Source organism: Pollicipes pollicipes, unplaced genomic scaffold, assembly GCF_011947565.3.
Source record: "Pollicipes pollicipes isolate AB1234 unplaced genomic scaffold, Ppol_2.1 Scaffold_7222;HRSCAF=8563_pilon_pilon_pilon, whole genome shotgun sequence".
NCBI classification, from domain to species: Eukaryota; Metazoa; Arthropoda; class Thecostraca; order Pollicipedomorpha; family Pollicipedidae; genus Pollicipes; species Pollicipes pollicipes.
The window spans coordinates 48,149-66,076 of NW_023597029.1; the positions used below are offsets into that span (position 1 = coordinate 48,149).

General features: G+C 48.6%; 1 protein-coding gene across 2 annotated transcripts; it reads left to right on the forward strand.

Moving 5' to 3' along the window:
- Positions 1-6,610: 6,610 nt before the first annotated feature.
- LOC119109025 (Krueppel homolog 2) lies at positions 6,611-14,553 on the forward strand. Of its 2 annotated transcripts, none has more exons than XM_037232566.1 (5): positions 6,611-6,686; positions 8,451-8,637; positions 8,957-9,206; positions 12,672-12,805; positions 13,526-14,553. In XM_037232566.1, exons 2-5 carry the CDS (start codon positions 8,456-8,458, stop codon positions 13,746-13,748), a joined length of 789 nt encoding a protein of 262 aa, XP_037088461.1. In that variant the 5' UTR covers positions 6,611-6,686; positions 8,451-8,455; the 3' UTR covers positions 13,749-14,553. The 2 variants fall into 2 exon arrangements, with proteins under 2 accessions (XP_037088461.1, XP_037088462.1); XM_037232567.1 differs by having other exon boundaries at positions 6,614-6,686; positions 8,455-8,637.
- Positions 14,554-17,928: the final 3,375 nt, after the last annotated feature.

Here is a 17,928-nt window from a genome sequence, read left to right on the forward strand (position 1 = left end):
TCCCATTCCCAGAGCAAAAGTGCCACAAAGACCCACTGAGGTAAACGTCATAGGGGAGAAGTTAAAGTCACGGTATAACGTGTCGCTGAATTCTCGGGATAAAAGCTTGATGTTCGCATGCGTTTTTGTCTAAACAGAGTGCTTCACGTTTTCGTAGCATTTATTATACAACAGTGTGACACATAACTGTGTTACAAACATTACAGAGAACCAGTGGCGGATCCAGGATTTTGTCGGAGGGCCGGGGGGGGGGGGGGCGGGGCACGCAACATTGTGGGGCCCTTTAGTGTTCGGGGCCCCCTCCAAACATACCGTTGTATTAAAGTTTAAGATGTATTGCATGCAACTATACACAGATACATACAGATATGTATACATATATATATATATATATATATATATATATATATATATATATATATATGTGTGTGTATATGTATATATATATATATAGGTAGGAAAAAGTATCTATATATATATATATATACATATATACATATATATGTAGCGCCAGAAAACGGGCAAAATGATCACAAGTTGGTTGCTAAATTCCATCAAAACAAGCACGGACTTGATTCTTTGCATAGTTACGGCTAGCCGACTGTGCGATGTAATCAGCTGATGGCTCATGACTGACGCAGAATTTCTCCTCTGTTATAAGGGAGTACAAAGTTTTCTAGCATTCAAAATATGTTAACAGTGTGGTCCACAAGTATAAAAAGCGTCACACACTCAAGACCCAAAGGAAATGACACATACGACGTCGGCGGCACGTGAAATTGTGCTCGGCAATTGCGCGTAGAAATGCATTAGGGCATGTCCGATTGCTGCTCTGAGGCCAAGGCACACGGGTCAACGGGAACGGAACCTGGTTGATCCTGGGTGCCCACAGGAGGCCAACAAAGAGGCTCCCGTCAACAAATGTAGGGTCCACAGAGCAAGCGAAAAGAACCCAAGACCAACGTGGTGGGCCCCTTAACAATCGGTAGCGCCCAACAGGCTGACAAACAAGGCCCCGGCCAGAGCATAGGACCCTCTGAGCCAAGAGGAATTACCGAAGACCATGACTTAATACCCCTGTGCGATCAAGAATGTCCGGGCGGGTAGAGAGTAAAAGCCTCGACGGGAGTGAACAGTCCTCAACAAATGAGATCACAGGGAAAGAGCTCTCGATCAAAGTAGAGGGCCCCTGCGTATCGAGTGTCCCGGTGCCTTACCTTGTATGAGCCCCAGCAACAGCACGAGGCCATCCGAGCAGGTGGAAAGAGCCCGAGACTTATATGAAGGTCCCCTAAGCAACTGCATATACCCTAGCATATGGGGTCCTGGAAAGTGTATGGAGCTTTGCGGGCGCATGGGAAGAATCCGTGGAGGAAAACCTTATCTATCAAGAGTGCACAGGCATGGAAGCAGTCCCAACAGCAGCGTTGGGCCCTATGAGAAAATTCAAAGAGATCAAGGGCAACGTGAAAAGCTCCTTAGCAATCAGACTGGCCTGGCAAGTAATTATTTAGGGCCCGGGAAACAGCATAATGCTTCGCGACAGCATAATGAGCCCCAAAAAGTCCCCTAATCGCTGCATTCTCAATCAGCGAAGAATTAACTTTGCTTACTTAAGGTCTTTTTACTTTTGCTAGCAACCATTCTTGGTTGTCTATACGCCCAAAGACCTCCAATTTTGTTGCGCTTTTTATTCTGTTAGACAACTGCGTCCCTTCGGCATGGTCGGAGGTCCCTTCGGCATGGTCCATGGGGGCATGGTCCCGTGCCTTCCCCCTCCCCCTCCCCCTCAGCATCCGCTACTAGTCCCGAGCAGCTTAATAGATGGGCCCGCCAGGAACATACGGTCATGCATTCAAACAAGAAGTACCCAGGACTCAGCATGGAGGGCCCCGGAATGATCGAATGTGCCCGAGCAGGCTAAGAGGTGGGGGCTCCGACAAGAGCGCAGGGCCTTCCATTCAAATGAGAAATACTCACAACACAATGTGGAGAACCCCAACGTTTGAGTGTGCTCCAGCGCGTTAACAATAGGTCCCCGTCAAGAGCGTAGGGCCCTGTATTCAAATAGGAAGCACCCAAGACCCAATGTAGAGGGCCCAAGAACAATCGAATGTGCCCGAGCAAGTGAACACATGGGGCCCCCGACAAGAGCATAGGGCATTCCTTCAAATATGAAATAGCCACGACACGATGAAGGGGTCCTCGAATTATACAATGTGACCAAGCAGCTTATCAGAAGAGGCCCCGGCAGGAGCGCAAGGTCCCCATTTAAATAAGAAGTGCCCAACACCCAGTGCGGAGGGCCCAGAAAGATGGTATCAGATGGTCGGCCATCTGATACTCAAGCAGGTTATCAGCCGGCCCCAATAGGAGCGTGGGGCCCCCATCAAACAAGAAGTGCCCGAGACCGAATGTGGAGGGCCCCGAAAGGTCGAGTGTACCCAAGCAGCCTATCAGATGTCCCTCGACAAGAGCGCAGGGCCCTACGTTAAAATACCCAATATACAGGGCCCGAAACAATCCCGTGTGCCCGTTCAGGCCAACAGGTGGGGCCCCGATAAGTGTGTAGGGTTCTCCATTCAAACAGATAGTACCCAAGGCCCAATTTGGAGGGCCCTGGACGACCGAGTGTGTCCAAGCAATTCAAAAGGTGGACCCCTCACATGAGCGTAAGGCCCTCAACAAGTGGCAGAGAATTGGAAGCGCCCTGCAGAGGGTCCATTGCAGGGGTCCATGAGCATATCGCGAGTGCATCGGTAGGCTAACCAAGACCAACGTAAAGTGCCTCTGAGCAACCGAGAATACTCCGGCAGCTTAACATATGTTGGACCCCGGCTACAGCCTACAGAGCCTTTCTGACGAATGGAAATAATCCGTGGAAGCCCTTAATCGGCAAGAGCGTCCCGGCACGCTAGCAGGATGTTAGGAATATAATATTCCAATGTTCCGGCTGCACCTTAGGCGCCTAGCGTACGCTGTCTTGGCTCCAGTGATGTCGCTTCAACGTTGAGCGAAGATGGAGCGAGAATCCCGGACGATTCTACCTCTCGTATACAGCCTTACCCAGGAGTGCCATCGTGGGACTTCCCATTAGTGAGATGACGATCATATCAGTTCAGGGCGATGAACCCACTGGAGCTTTCTTGCCGCGCCCCGCCGCGCCGCCGCGTCTTCGCCACATCGCAGCGGAAATGTCACGTTCGGCACACTGCTTAGTGCTTCAAAGTCTGATTTAGGCGCCAAACAAGGGTGCAGCGTTTATGTCAGTATTTCTGACGGCTTGCAAAGGAGGTATGCCATGGCATCTGTGGCATGACTGACGTGTGTGATTCCTGCCGACGGGGCCTGGCTTCCCGCTGGCTTGGACTGGCGTCCGGCTGGCTTGGCCTGGCTCGCCGGCGGCCATTCTTTTGCTAGCTGTGGGACTGCTGCGCAGCCGGCGATGTTTGGCGTCCCAGCGGCGGGACTTGGAGCTCCAACGGCCGCGTCTGGTGCGATGGCGGTAACGGAAGTTGTCTGGTGCCAGCAAACTTGATGGGGCGGCCTCGGGAGAGTTACTGGGTTCAGCTGCCCTCTCTCTCGACCGAATGCTGAATCTTTGTTATGGAAGGATGCGGTCACTCCGCTCAAATTACTCACTGAGACGTCTGGGTTCTTCGCTGTCGCTGCCGTCCGTTGCTGGTGCGGCGCGCCTGTATTACGCTGGATACGGCCGGTGCCGACGGGCCAGCGTCGTTCGGCTGTAGAATACGCGATGCCACCAGCGTGCTTTACATGACGGCGTGGCACAATTAGCATCACACCACGCACAGCGCTGGTGGCGTGGTCGTCCTGATGTTCAGTGAACTGCTACAACTACCTCACCTGGGCCTGATGTTTGGGATGTTTGCGATGCGGTGCGTTTGAAATTTCAGGGAGTCCGCGCTCAGTGCTCTTGTGACAGGGGTGAGGAGTCGTGGGCAGCTCGAAGTGGGGCGTGAGTTGTCTTGCATGTCGTTTGTAGCTATGCTGGACACTGCGCCGGTGTCGCCCCCTGCGGTGTCTGACTTGAAGACTGGGCACTGTTTAGCCGGGTCCACTGGGTGCACCAGCGTCGGCATGGAGCTGTTTGAGAATCGCATCGTGTTAGGACTGAAGAGCAACGAGACGCAGTGACTCCTGTTCATACTTAGACAAATAGCAGCGGGTGGGCCTCCGGGCGCTTTGTAAAGCAGGAACTGACACACGTCTGCTGGACCCGCTGGGATGGCAACGGCCTTTTTGAGGCGCGTGAACCGGACTGCGTGTTTGACCTATGCCACCTTGGAATGCATGAGGTGGACTTTGTAGGGAGTCTGCCGGGGTCACAGCGGCCGCCGCCTTTGGACGCGTGGCCTGGGATCTTTGTAGAACCTGCTGAGGTCACAGCGGGACGCCTGTCCCGGTCTGTGTGGAACCTGTCGATGTCTCGGTGGCCACCTTTGGACGCACGAGCTTCACTCTGTGTGGAGCACGCTGAGACAACATGGACCACCTTGGAACGCTTGGTCCGGGCTGTGTATGTGGACTGCAGAGATCGCAGCAGGAGTCGTCTCCCGACTGTGCACCTGAGGCCTGCTTTGGAAACATCGCGCTTACCCATAAGCGTAGGCAGAGGGAGAGGGCACCGGGTAGCATGTGCCATCCCCCCCCCCCCCTCCCCCCGGTTCCGAGGGGCCGACGGGCCCTTCGGAACCGACGATCGAGGGCTCGATTTGAGCGGCCAAAGGGCCCGAAGGGCCGGCCGGAGGCCGCATTCAGGGGCCCCAGCCCGCGGGGTCGGGCACTCCAATGCCAGTCAGAGGGCCTTTGGCGTTTATCAGGGGCCCCTGAATCGATATGGGCCCACATATCGGTCAGACACCACTAGTAACGCACAGTGGGCTCCGCGGCGGCATGAGCCTAAGAGCCCATTTCCGAAGCAGGGACAAAGCCGGAGTCAGCTATTTACTTTGTTTGGGGCCCACAGCGCCCAACAGGAGCCCTGTGTTGTCAAGGGGCCTCAAGTCGGCCAGAGGCAGTGCTCGAAGAGGCCCGAAGTGCCTAGAGGGCCCGACGGGTCTAGCGATTCAGGGCCCCTTTCGAACAACGGGGCCTCAAGGAGGCCCCTTTCCCGTAAATAGGGGGCCTCGTTTGCGTTGAAGAAAGTGGTCGAAATGAGTTTTAAAAAACGCACAAGGCCATCCCATGTTTGCATGAGAACTGTTATTCTTTTGCAGAATCGACTACTGAAACAAATAATATCCAAATATTTGAGCCTCCGCGACGGGTGCCGACAATGTAGTGGTTAACGCGTCTGGGTTAACTACTGCGCGTCGGGAAACCAGAGGTACGGGGTTCAATTACGGGTACGGTGCATCATTAACCCCAATGTTATGGCTGCGATATCGGGGAGCACGGACAGCGATGGCCTGGGCTGCATTCCCGTAAAACTGAACGGTGTTGGCCGCTGCAAGTAACACCATGCGGCGGGCGCTGTGCGCACAACAACCATCGTAAATTAATGTCTGTAAATGTATGCTAAAAGTAATTCTTAAACTTTAAAGATGGGACTGGGGGAATCTTTTTTTAAAGTTGTGGGGTCGTCGTGTGTACAGATTTAAAGCTACAGCAACAAAAAATAGAGATTCCAGCACCATTTCGCGGTTCTGCAAAGGCCAATTCGTTATCACAACAATCTAAAAATCGCATACGTGAAAGATGCGTCCGGAGTGCCTCTAAATCCACGATTTTATATTCTAAAGCGGTGCAATGTACTTTTTCAAATTACGTTGTCATTTGCGTACACGTGTTGGTCACGGCTCAATACTAACCGCGAGGCCGACGCTGCGCGGCCTATGCAGACTGCAACGCCTGGCGCCGAGGTTTTTGTTGCTAGGAAATGCGGGCGGACATGCTCATAACCATGTTACAAAAGCTGCATCACACTTATTCTGACTGGATGTTAAACATTTCTAGACAACATGGTTTGGCTACGTTAAAACAAATTGTTGAACCATTTTGATCTTCGATCTACATTAGCAGAGTCCATGATGTCTTTACGCAACCCAGATTTGTCAGATGTCTTTACGCAACTGTCCGGCTAAGCTGAGCTTCAGTATCCAGACGGTCCAGATTCGGAATCCGGAACGGTTTGATCTCTAGGCTGACCTGGCTCGAAGGCCGTTAGAAGCCACCATTGGATGTCACAGAAATCGGCAACAGCAAAGGCGTGAGAACGGTGAGCCTGGCTGCGTGAGCCTGACTCACTAAATTGGCATCATTACTGCCAGATCTCACGTAATGCGGACGATGCACTAGCAGTCTAGGTGGTTTTCCGAATACACGTAGAGGCCACTTTTTGAAAAGATGGTGTCTGTCGACAACGTCGGCACAACGCCAGAACAGAAAAGCGATTCACTTCAAAACTTATACGCAAAGGCCGAGGTGGTTGAAACCAACAGGCGAGCGGTGACGACATTCGGAAGATTACGCAGCTCGCGGGTCCTCGCTTGCCGAGAAGAGGGTTCCAGTGACGTCACCGAGCGAGTGGGCGCTAAAATCGCCCGATGGTCGTACCACGATTTCTCTACCTCGACTTCGTCCACGAGGTGTCGATTCTTCTGGGGAGGTTTCGCCGTGGCGTCGCGGGAGAGGGTGATATACACACATCGGTCGTCTGCCAGGTAAGAACCTGTCGTTGGTTGTGCCGGCGTGCTCAGTTTGAGGTTCACTCATGTTTTTTTTTCATTTAGGGGGAAGGTTTGTTTGCATCAAGAGTTGTAAACGTGGGAACTTCAACGAAGGCCAATATCCTTCCTACGGTTCCCGGCGCCAACGGAAGGATGAATCACGACTTTTAAAATGCTTGGCTCTTTTATGGGGAACGTTTCATCACTGTCAGTGTTTTGCGGACTGGGTTGCAGGATAACGAAGTAGCACAAAGATTGTCGTGGCCCTATGCCAGGAGCTGGTGGTGTAGTTTGGTAGTACCACACGGTGAGGTTGGGGGAATTGAAGGTGGGGTGGGGTGGGGCTGAACCATGAAACAATTATGCAGGCTACCCTTATAGTCCCCCAACATATAAGTTTCTCCCTGGATTTGGTTCACTTAGCTCTCAAAGTTTCAGAGGTAGGAGCTCAAGTGGGAGGGAGGGGGGGGGGGGGGGAGAGGGAGGTGGGAGTGAAACCCCCTCAGCTGAATAGGGACCCACACCAACTGTTAGGGGCTCCATCTCTCACTCATCCAGAAGGCTGCTGAACCTATTAATTGTATGAAAGGAGTAGGTGAAGCCCACAGATAAACCTAGTTATGGATAGTTTTGCCTTGCACTCATAAGCATGTAAGGTGTGCACAATTTGGTGTTACATGTACCAGCATTGTATTTCTTAAACTAGTCAGTTAGTTTTCCTGATTTTTTTATCATTGACATTTCTTCACACACAGTTCAGTGCTTGCAAAACAGGCTAGAGGCATGTGCTCCAGTTGCAGGCATGCAGCTGAACTGTGTCATCAGGGGCCCAAAGTTCAGATGTTCACTAAAATCCTGTGAATCTTGAAATCAATCAGCAAAAAGCATGAGCCATTTGGCACAGGAGAGGAGATGGAAAGGGTGGCCACCCTTGGCCCCACCCTTGGATATGTACCTACCCAGGTGACCAATGAGAAGACATCTTAAAGCAAAAGAAGTTTGCAATTTTGACTTCTCTACTTGCACCTGTCCAATGGTGATGGACGCCACTGATTTACCCAGCCTAAATTTTGCACTGAGATTTAGCTATCTGTCAGGGCCCATGTGTGATGTTAAACATGCAGGACCAATTGGTGGAGGTGGTGGAGAAAGAGGGGGGGCTTTGACTATTGTTTCAGATGCACATACCACTGTTTATCATGTAGTTGCATGGCACCATATTCAAATAAAATTTGAGTGGAAATGCTGATGCCCTTATGTACCATTTTGGTTATCTTCTCTTGTTTGGTTTGGCCGTACTCTGCATTAGCAGTTTGGCAGGTTTCTTTCATTTGTGCAATATGTGACAAAAAGCAGTGACAGGATTAATTGAACAGGCAAATAGAAAGCAGTAATTTCTGTTATTGATCACTGCCAGCCATGTTGAAAATGGATGCTTAGATACTGTTTTACATCTTTGGGTTTGACTTAAGTTAATTCATGATGGTAGTAACAAAAGACACTATCCATGTTGATAGCAGGGTTAAGAAACCCCTGAATCAAGGTCAGCTGATGGCACCAAGAATACCATTTAAGCCTGCTGTTTTTGATCGCCTGTTCTCCAATCCAGAAGTCAATGACTACGAATATGATTGAAAGCTAAGTTCAAAGCCTGCAAAATGATTTTTTGCATGTTTGAATACATGTTGTGTTCAAAGTGCAGTCTAAGAGGATTGTTCTAGTAGTGTGGGTCACAGTTGACCAGGTGCTCATTTGCAGTTAGAATGGACGCAACTGCTGAGGACAGCTCGGAGGGCGCGAGGCCAAGCGACCAGCCCGGTGGCCGACCAGCTGGCATAGAAGGCGTCCGTGAGCACATTGTCCAGAACAAAGTGTCGTTCGCCCTGTTCTGCACCCGCCTTGCGCAGGTGCTCTTCGCCATCGGCTACCTGCTGCCCATCTTCGGGTCAGTGTATGATTGGTGATCATCAGGGATATGTTCATGAAGCTGTGAGGTGTTGATCCTCTAGGTTCCACATGCTTTTGGGCGTTGTCTGTCTCTGTACCGTAGGGGTATAGCTGGGATGGTCATCAGCCCCATCTCAAGTGAGTACATCACCCTCAATATCGTTTTATTAGCACCTGTTGTGGAAGCAATATTCAGTACCAGTCAAATTATGCGTGAAGCCGAAGGTGTCCGTTTGATGACGGTTGATGGCATCACGTGTCGGCTGTCGCTGCTGTTCGCTGTGTGATAGTCTGTGCTCTCGTCTGGCCCACGCCAGGTCAGCGGCAAACGCCTACAGCAAGGCGCTGGTGGCCACCGTGGCTACGTCAGCTCTGCGGCTGCACCAGCGCGTGCCTCAGCTGCAAATGAGCCGCCAGTTCCTTGCCACGCTGATGGCCGAGGACGCCTGCCACTATCTGCTCTTCGCGCTGGTGTTCCTGTATGGCGCGCCCATGACCATGGTGCTGGTGCCGCCCACACTGTTCGCGGTGCTGCACTCGGCCAGCTACGGCTTGCGTCTCCTGGATGTGAGTGGTGACGCCAGTGTCTGTCCACGGCCCGGAAAAGAACGCGGCTAGTGGCTCTTAACATTGCCAGTGGACGACGGTGCGCGGCCCCATGGCTTCCGGCACTGGGCCGACTCCGGGCTGACGAGCTGACAAGGGGTGTGCACTAGTGCTGCCACGTTTTTTGGATTTCGAGAGCCCGCGCCCGCCCCACACCAAAATGCTGAAACCCGCCCTGCCTGCAAGACAATTTGGGGGGAAAACCCCTTACCCCTCCCCCCCCCCATTACAGACCCGCAGGCATTGTTTTTATTCCTGGCCAATGTTTCCAATATTGCCCCACTGAAGGTCCCAGAACTAAGAGCTGTAACAATTTACAGGATCACTGATTGTTTTAACTCAGTTTTTGATGACCCGCGCTGAAACGTTTTATTTGTCATTCCTGCACATATCCTTATACATAATCTGAGCATGATATTTGACTTAAAGGAAATAATAAAAATATATATATAATTATTTATTGCCTTAAAAGTGGTTTTCAGGGCAACAGTTGTTGAAGATATCACACTTCATTTCTTCAAGGCCTAAAAGTTCGACTGATTGCAAGGTTTAGAGTCTCAGAAGGGCCAACATACATTTTTGGCCAAGCGCATCAAATTCTCTAAGTTCTCACCAGCACCTTTGTCGCTCTTCAGAGGTTACTTCAAAACGATGTAAATACCCAGGCCTTGAGTCAGGGAGTATGATAAATGTCACACTTGGAAACATTTTTAACTTTATTTACCTTGGTTCTTGTGATCTATTTCATGTCCTGCATAATACGCATAGCTGTCTTTTGTAAAGAGAAAATGTGACATCCATAGCTCAAAGTTGGTTGGTATTTGAAAGCAAATGAGCGTCATTTTCACAAAGAAGGAATGCTATATGTACTTAAAAACGGACAGCCTTACAGATTCATACGCATCATGGACAACATCTAACCCATTTGTGAACTACAAACACGCACATCAATAGCAACCTTCGCGTTGCATACACAGCAGTGCCTGAACTATGACTGACTACGCTTGCTTGCGCAACGCTTTACACCTCATGACAAGTAAAACGCGATGTGGTGAAACGCAAACGAAAATTAAGTAGGCAAACGGTTCATTTCGTGAAAGGCAAGCGCGCCAAAATGATCCACTATTAGCACTTTGTGAGCAGCTGATCATATCTAGTCAGTAAAGTCACTACCAAAATTCACAAAAAGTCAGTAAAGTCAGTACCGACTGCCTTTAGTTTGGTAAACAATGAAATGAAATGATGGTTGAACAACTAACCATATGTCAAGCAATTTGTAATGCATATGGATAACACAGTGATAATAGCCTTATTCCTGGTGGAAAAGTCCGGAGAATGGAGTGACATGAGTTGAAATTTCGAAAACATGCCGTTATCCAAATAAGTGTCAGTAGTAAATTAAAGATTGCGCGCAATCCTGTTCGATTTTTCAGGGTTTTTTTTTAAACAGCGGGCCACAGCTTTTACAAGTCACCAACATTTAGGGGATTAAACAAGACGCCATTGCCAGCCATTTCTGCGATACGGTGCATATCTAAGAATTAAAATGCACGAAAAACACGTCCACATGTAAACTAATTCAAGTGAACCAGGCATCACGCATCACGCTTCTTTCAAGCGTCCAATGGATTTCAGTCAAACAGGCATCCCGCATTACGCATCAGGCATCAATCATGCATGTAAAGAATTATAAGGTTGCGAGCAGCACGTCGCCGACTTTTTATAAGAATGCATTCAGTTATTTTCCTGCTTTGATGGCACTGTGCGCTGTAGATGATTGAGCTCTAAAAGGAGACAGGGTCCCTCCCTGTTCCATACCACCTTTTGGCAACCATTCTTTGGAAAACACGCATGGGCTGAAAACCAGGTAGGTAGGTAGGGTGATGCGTATTAACCTGAAATCGTTTAAATGTTTGGGTGGTGCCTGACACGTAACGCGCGACGCCTGCTGACTTGAAGTCATTTGCATGTACGAGAGATGCGTGATGCGTGATGCCTGTTTACTTGGAATTGCTTCGATACATAAGACAGTGGTGATAACCGTATTCCTCGGAGAAAAAAAACAGGAAAATGGAGAGGTAGATGCGTTGATATTTCGGCAACATGTCTTTATCGAAACAACAGCAGAAGCCAAAAAATAACAGAAATATATTAGTGGAAAATAATTGAATGTGTTCTTATAAAATACTACTTCTACTATTGTTTCGATAAAGGCATGTTGCTGAAAAATCAACCCATTTATATCTCCATTCTCCTGATGTTTTTCTCTGAGGAATGAATCAATTACTACTGGCTTGTGTATGTGAATACTGTTCCCCGCGAATGCACTAAACAACTTACGAAATTAACTGCATGTGTGGCTGATGTGTAATGCGTGATTCCTGTTTACTTAAATCCGTCGGCGTGCACACGTATTTTTATTCTGGTTGCGTATGTACTGCATCGCAGTAAGGGCTGGTAATTGCTCTTTGGTTAACCCCTTACTGTTGGTGACCGGTAAAAACTGTAGCTTGCTGTGAAAAAGCGTTAAGAAGCGAGTGCTATCATCGTCAGACAATTTTGAATTTACTGCTGATAGTCGATTTGATAAAGGCATGTAACCGATATATCAATCCATCTATTCCTCCATTCTTCTAGTTAATCTACGAGCAATAAGATTATTAGTGCTGTTTTATTCGTACGGCCTCAGGTACATCAGATAGTACTGGTGACACGTACACATTAGGTAGTCATTGGGATATGCTACAAGAACAGTCGATGTCTCCGGCACTGCGCATAGTCGCGACCACCACTATGACCATGAGAGGTCGTGAAAACATCGGGACATTTTCGTGATGTGTCTCAGTGACTACTCGTACGTTTGCTTCACCAGTACCCATTGTTTACGTATTCATGGTGGGCTTTCCTCGACTTGAAAACTTGAAAGGCAGCAGATAAGGACGTTATGGAGAGCTTGCCTATTGGCAAATATCCGACGCGTGAGGGCGTGGGCGCCGTGTGGCTGCTCTGGCGCGTTCCATGTCACGCCTGTCGGGTTGTGCCGGCAGCTGAGACGCGTCAGGGCGTGGCCGCCGTGTGGCTGCTCTGGCGCGCTCCATGTCACGCCTGTCGGGTTGTGCCGGCAGCTGAGACGCGTCAGGGCGTGGCCGCCGTGTGGCTGCTCTGGCGCGCTCCATGTCACGCCTGTCGGGTTGTGCCGGCGGCTGAGACGCCTCAGGGCGTGGCTGCCGTGTGGCTGCTCTGATGCGTCCAGTGTCACGTCTGTCGGGTTGTGCCGGCGGCTGAGACGCCTCAGGGCGTGGCTGCCGTGTGGCTGCTCTGATGCGTCCAGTGTCACGCCTGTCGGGTTGTGCCGGCAGCTGAGACGTATCAGAGCGTCGCTGTTCTTGCGCGCTCTGTGTCACGCCTGTCGGGTTGTGCCGGCAGCTGGCCGGCCAGAACAACTCGCTCGGGGCGCGCTACCTGATCTCGCTGGTGGAGCTGCAGTCGCAGAACATCCTGCGCGCCGTGGCACTCTCCGAGATCGTCCTCATGCCGTACACCGTCTTCATGCTGTTCACGTGAGCACCGGAGCTTGGCCAGGATGATTGCCGCCGTCGCCTGGTGCGCCTGTCTTCATTCTAATCTGGATCCAAGAGAAATCCATATACGTGACGATCTGAGTCATACCAAAACTATGCGGCAACTTTGAACTTCGGTTGCCCGGCCGGGCTGACTGTGACGCTGTCGACGGGCTTTTGTTCTTGGTCTTTTCATCCATCTTTGGATGGATCGCATTTGCATTGTATTTTAGAAGCAAATAGCCCACTTTCGTAATGTATCACTGTTTTCTGCTTTATTGTGCTGGCTCTGGGTGATCAGACAGGCTTTCCCGCAGCAGTTCATGAACTTTCCGCTATGTCCATACGCGCCCCACTTGACTGCGATGCGCCGTTTGTTGGACAATCTGATGCGTAAATTGACGTGAGGGTGGGTGTTTGGTGTGTTTTGCGGTGTAGGTGGGGATGGGTGCGGGAATGTGTTTGGAGGATCGGTGCATAAGCAGATTATAGTTGAAGCTTGTATGATATGCATGGTGCTATGATGATATTTGGGGCCAGGTAACCCGCAGCAGAAATTTAAGTGGACGTCAAGTTTTGCCCCATTTTCCGCCATTTAGTAATGCACACACGAAGTGCTTCAATGATCATTGTATGTATCAATTGAAATGGCTGTTTTCAGATTGCGGTCTACGGCAGATATCTGTTCGTATTTTCACGCATGCCGACCGTGCGTTGCAGGGGCCGCGGCAGTCTGCTGGTGCCCTTCTTGTACTACCGGTTCCTGTCGCTGCGCTACTCGTCCCACCGCAATCCGTACTCGCGCAACATGTTCCACGAGCTGCGCCGGCTGGCCGAGGCACAGGCCGCTAGTCCCGGCTGTCCGGCCTTCCTGGCCACACTCATACGGCGCGGCGTGGGGCTCGTGGTCTCGCTCAGCCCGCCCGCCGTGGCAGCCCATTGAGATACAGCCTGCGCGCGCTGCCGCCGTGTGGCGCTGGTCGGAGGCTGCGGTGGCGACGTAGGCCGCCTAGGCCGCCGGTGATGCCAGTGGGAACCAACGGTTCCGAACACACCTGCGGCTGCAGAAAGGCACAGGGCAAGCTGCAAGTGTATGCGACGAGTCATGATCGAACATCGAGGGCGGGTCGACGTGGTGTGTCGCCGGTCGTGGACGGTCACCTCCAGTCCCTGTCGCCCAACAGGCCATCTTAGCACGCACCCCGCGTGGTCAGCACTACATCCCAGGCATACCTGCACTGGCCGGCGTGGTGGGTCTGACAGCGCAGTCTCCGCTAATACAATGTGTATTTGGTGATCACGTCCGCTGCAGGGGCCCGGAATTATCCCATACACGTTTGTTTTGGCCCGTGGACACTACACTTCCGGCATGGAGATTTTTCCAGACCTGTTCATGCATTTGCACCGGGGATTTCAATCGTCCTAAGAGTGTCCAAGCGTCCGTTCCGCTGTCGTCCGTCTTGCGAGATTGTGCTGCAGTATGGAGCGCTGCTGTCATGTATTCCAGGTGAGCGATTTGATGTCCCAACCCCCGACCGCGATTTGGTCCGTCCGGAATGCGTTATGCTTCCGCTGAATGAACAGACAGCAGCCAATAATGATGACTTTCGGGTCAGGTGAGATCGGGTTGATGTACTCAATCATGTAATGGTATAACAAAGCTGGCGGCTTTTGTAGAACGAACATTCAATGTGTGGAGCTTGGCCAATGTTGTGATGTCTAGCGATTGAATAAATAGCAAATCCATATTGTTGGGCTTGATAAGATGTCTTGGAGCGGACGGTTTCCGGGGGTGGTGTGCCACAGTCGGCTTCACATCCATCTGGTGACGGGGTTGCATTCAATCCGGTCACTGCTAAAACAACCAGTTGACTGCTAGTGGCTACGACATCGTCCTCTAGTGATGCCAGTGTAGTGATCGAACTCAATAATTACAGCATTCCTCAAGGTGGCACCGTCCAAAACTGCGAAGTCCGCATCATCAGCTAATAAAACCTCGGAGCTGGACATGTTACACATGGGGGTTAAGCGAATTTTGAATGCGTGCACTGATGCTCACAAATTGCGACAACAATTTTGACGAAAACTTAGGTGTAGTTGGGAAAAAAACAATTCTGACTCTTGGGGGGGAACGCATCCAACGACTACTTTCAGTTCGGTAATGTTTACCATTGTTCGAAATTTTGGCGCCATTGGTTACGGAGACATAGGTCTGACCAGCTTGGGTAGCCAAAAAGTCCGTTTTTTCGGAATGGTCTGATATAATTGTTATGTAGCTCATTCAACGCACGCTTATGATCTGCTAGTTAGCAAATACTTAGACAAAACTTTAAACATAAAAAGTTCATCGGTTGTCGACCAAAAGGAAAAAAGGCCAAGTAACGAACTCCAAGACCAGTTGTGGCACGATTTTTTTTTTTTTTTTGCTCTGCACCTCTCACTGCTGATACTGAATATGCAATCAGAGTTTAAAGCTATAACTTGGTTTGCTTTTTCGAAAACGTTTAAAACAACAGTTTTTAAAAATCGTTAAGTTTGGAAAATGTTGGCATGCTACCGCTTTGGAAAGATGCGTACTTGAACTCTCTACAAAAACGATTGCAAGATGATTCACCTCCGGAGCATAGTTTTATCATAAAACATGTTTCGAATGTACGCTGTTTTGCGACAATGCACTTTTTTGTTGGATAACTTTAGATCATTGTTCGATGTGTTGAAATATTGTAACTTCAATGCAAAATTACCCGGCTCAATGGGATGTTTTTTCGCAAATAGCATTTGGGTTAAAAGCCATGGAAAAACAAGCCGGCGGGCACACTGTGCTTGCCCAATAATGTTACGCTGAACACGAGAAAATCCTATTCAGTAAGGACCACACAAACAGCAATCTTCACAGCGCTGCATGTAAATATCTGAGAGAGATCAAAAGATGCTTTTACACTGGCAGAAAGCCGAGAAGATGAACGTTTTTAATGAAAAACTTGAATCTAAAATTTTAACGCTGGAAATTTCTAAGAATTCCGAAAAAGAAAACAAAAACAAAAATCTAAGTTTTGTAAAAACATTTAGTCCATCTAGATAGCACAAAATGCATGAAATAAATTATCTACGTCTTTTTGAAATTTCATAACTGCATTCATTTTTTCTTTTTTTTTTAAATTGACCAAATGTTGGCTAATTGACTATCTTGACTACTCAAACGTGTGTACCCCTTAAGGTGCACCTGGTTCTCAGCTGGAACATATTTGTTACAAAACGAGACTTGATTTGTTATTGATTACGCCACGAATCGTTGAACAGAGACAATTTTTCCCGTAGCGCTGCGTGCGACACTTAGAGAGTAGCCGTTTTTCACCTCATTGTGACCATGTTTTTTTTCTGATTGTTAGATAGAGAGATGGTCCTTGCCAAGGGTTATGGATATTTTCATCATTATCATGCCATTACATTTTAAAAGTGGTTTTGAAAAAGGATCCGTAATAGCCTAAAATATACCCATCCTTTAAATGCTAAAAATGCATTTGCAAAAATGCAAAATGCAAAAAACACGTCAATTGTGTAAAGCAAACAACGTACTAACCAAACAAAGGTTGAAATGTAACTGGCCTGATGCTTAAACAAAATTTTCATTTCAAATAGTTTTACCATCTTTGACCAACTGACTACTTTGATAAAAATAGTTTCTACTTGTCCAAAAGTTGCACCCGTTCCTTATCTACGCTAGGTTTTTCACAGAAGCAGGTTGCGATACATTTTGCGGAGAATATATTTCTTCAAGTCGAGGCTGTATTTCCCACGGCGTTACGGTGAAACGTGGATTTTAAAGTGTCACTTTAACAAAGACTTTTTTGCTATGTATCAAAATCAGTGCCTTCATCTTTGCAAGCAGTTTGGCAATTATCAAGTGGTAAACGTGAGCCAAGTGTTCGGATTCTGGAGTAAGAGCTAGTGTCACGAAAGTTCATCAAACTATACACTTTTCCTATCGGGGAAAGCATAGGAAAAAAGGACCTATAATTGTTTTCCGGAATTCGGACTACTTTTGATGCCTGTTACCAGGCATGTTAGCTACCCTGAACAAACCATGCGTTAAGTTCTGCGATGAATATTCAAACCTTCAGCGCCAATAATGTTTAAGCCCCAATTGGCACGTGGTATAAGGATCAGTTTAAGGGTACTAGGAACTAACTGATTGCTTCTTGGGGAGCAAAGATAGTCATTTCCTGGTAAAGCAACCTTACTGCGACCATTTGAAAGCAAGTTTGGCATTGCACACTAGGTTCATCCTTTGCCAGGGATCACGACCTGATAATCATTGGCTCATTGTGAGACTTTACGGGGGTGTATCACATTTCTTCTGGGGGGTGCGAACTGAAAAAGTTATCTTAAAGATCATTCGGTGCAGTTCACAGCCCTGCCCCTTCTAAGACCTAAGCCCTTTTAGTTTCTAAGCTACACGCCCACGAAAATGGTGAAGCTTTCGGGGAGAGTGGTTCAAGGTCATGTCATTCATGACGCCATTCAAATCCTGCGTTTTATAAGCCATGCGACGATCAAGGCCAAGAAAAATAAAATGCTCGAGTCGTTCATATCTGGCGGTCGCGAACACGATTTCCATATACAGTGGCCGTCATGATAACGACAAGGAGATAAATTTCATAAATGTCGTAAATGTGACATTAGACAAAAATTGTAATGGTAGGGTCAATTCTCGGTCATTTATCTTACTTCTTTAAAAAATGAAAAGACCGCTTCGGCCAATTTACTGAAACGTTATGACTCAAAAAGTATAATACCCAACCTAGAATATTTTCGTTATCTCTTGTGCAGCTGCAAGGTGAACACCTAATTAACATATCCTTATCGTACCAAATTTACCGCTTTGACCAATGACCAATGGCCAATTTACCTAAACGGTATATCTCAAAAAGTATGATGCCCAACTTAGGATGATTGCCGTCATTTCATGTCCCTTTGCAAGGTGAACATTTCACTGATATATCTTTACCGTACCAAATTTGCCGCATTTGTTCAAAGACCAAGAAACCAGCGAGAGGTGATGAACTCGCTAAATTTGCGGATAAAGCACAACTATGCCCAAGTTTGACTAGCCAGGATTTGTA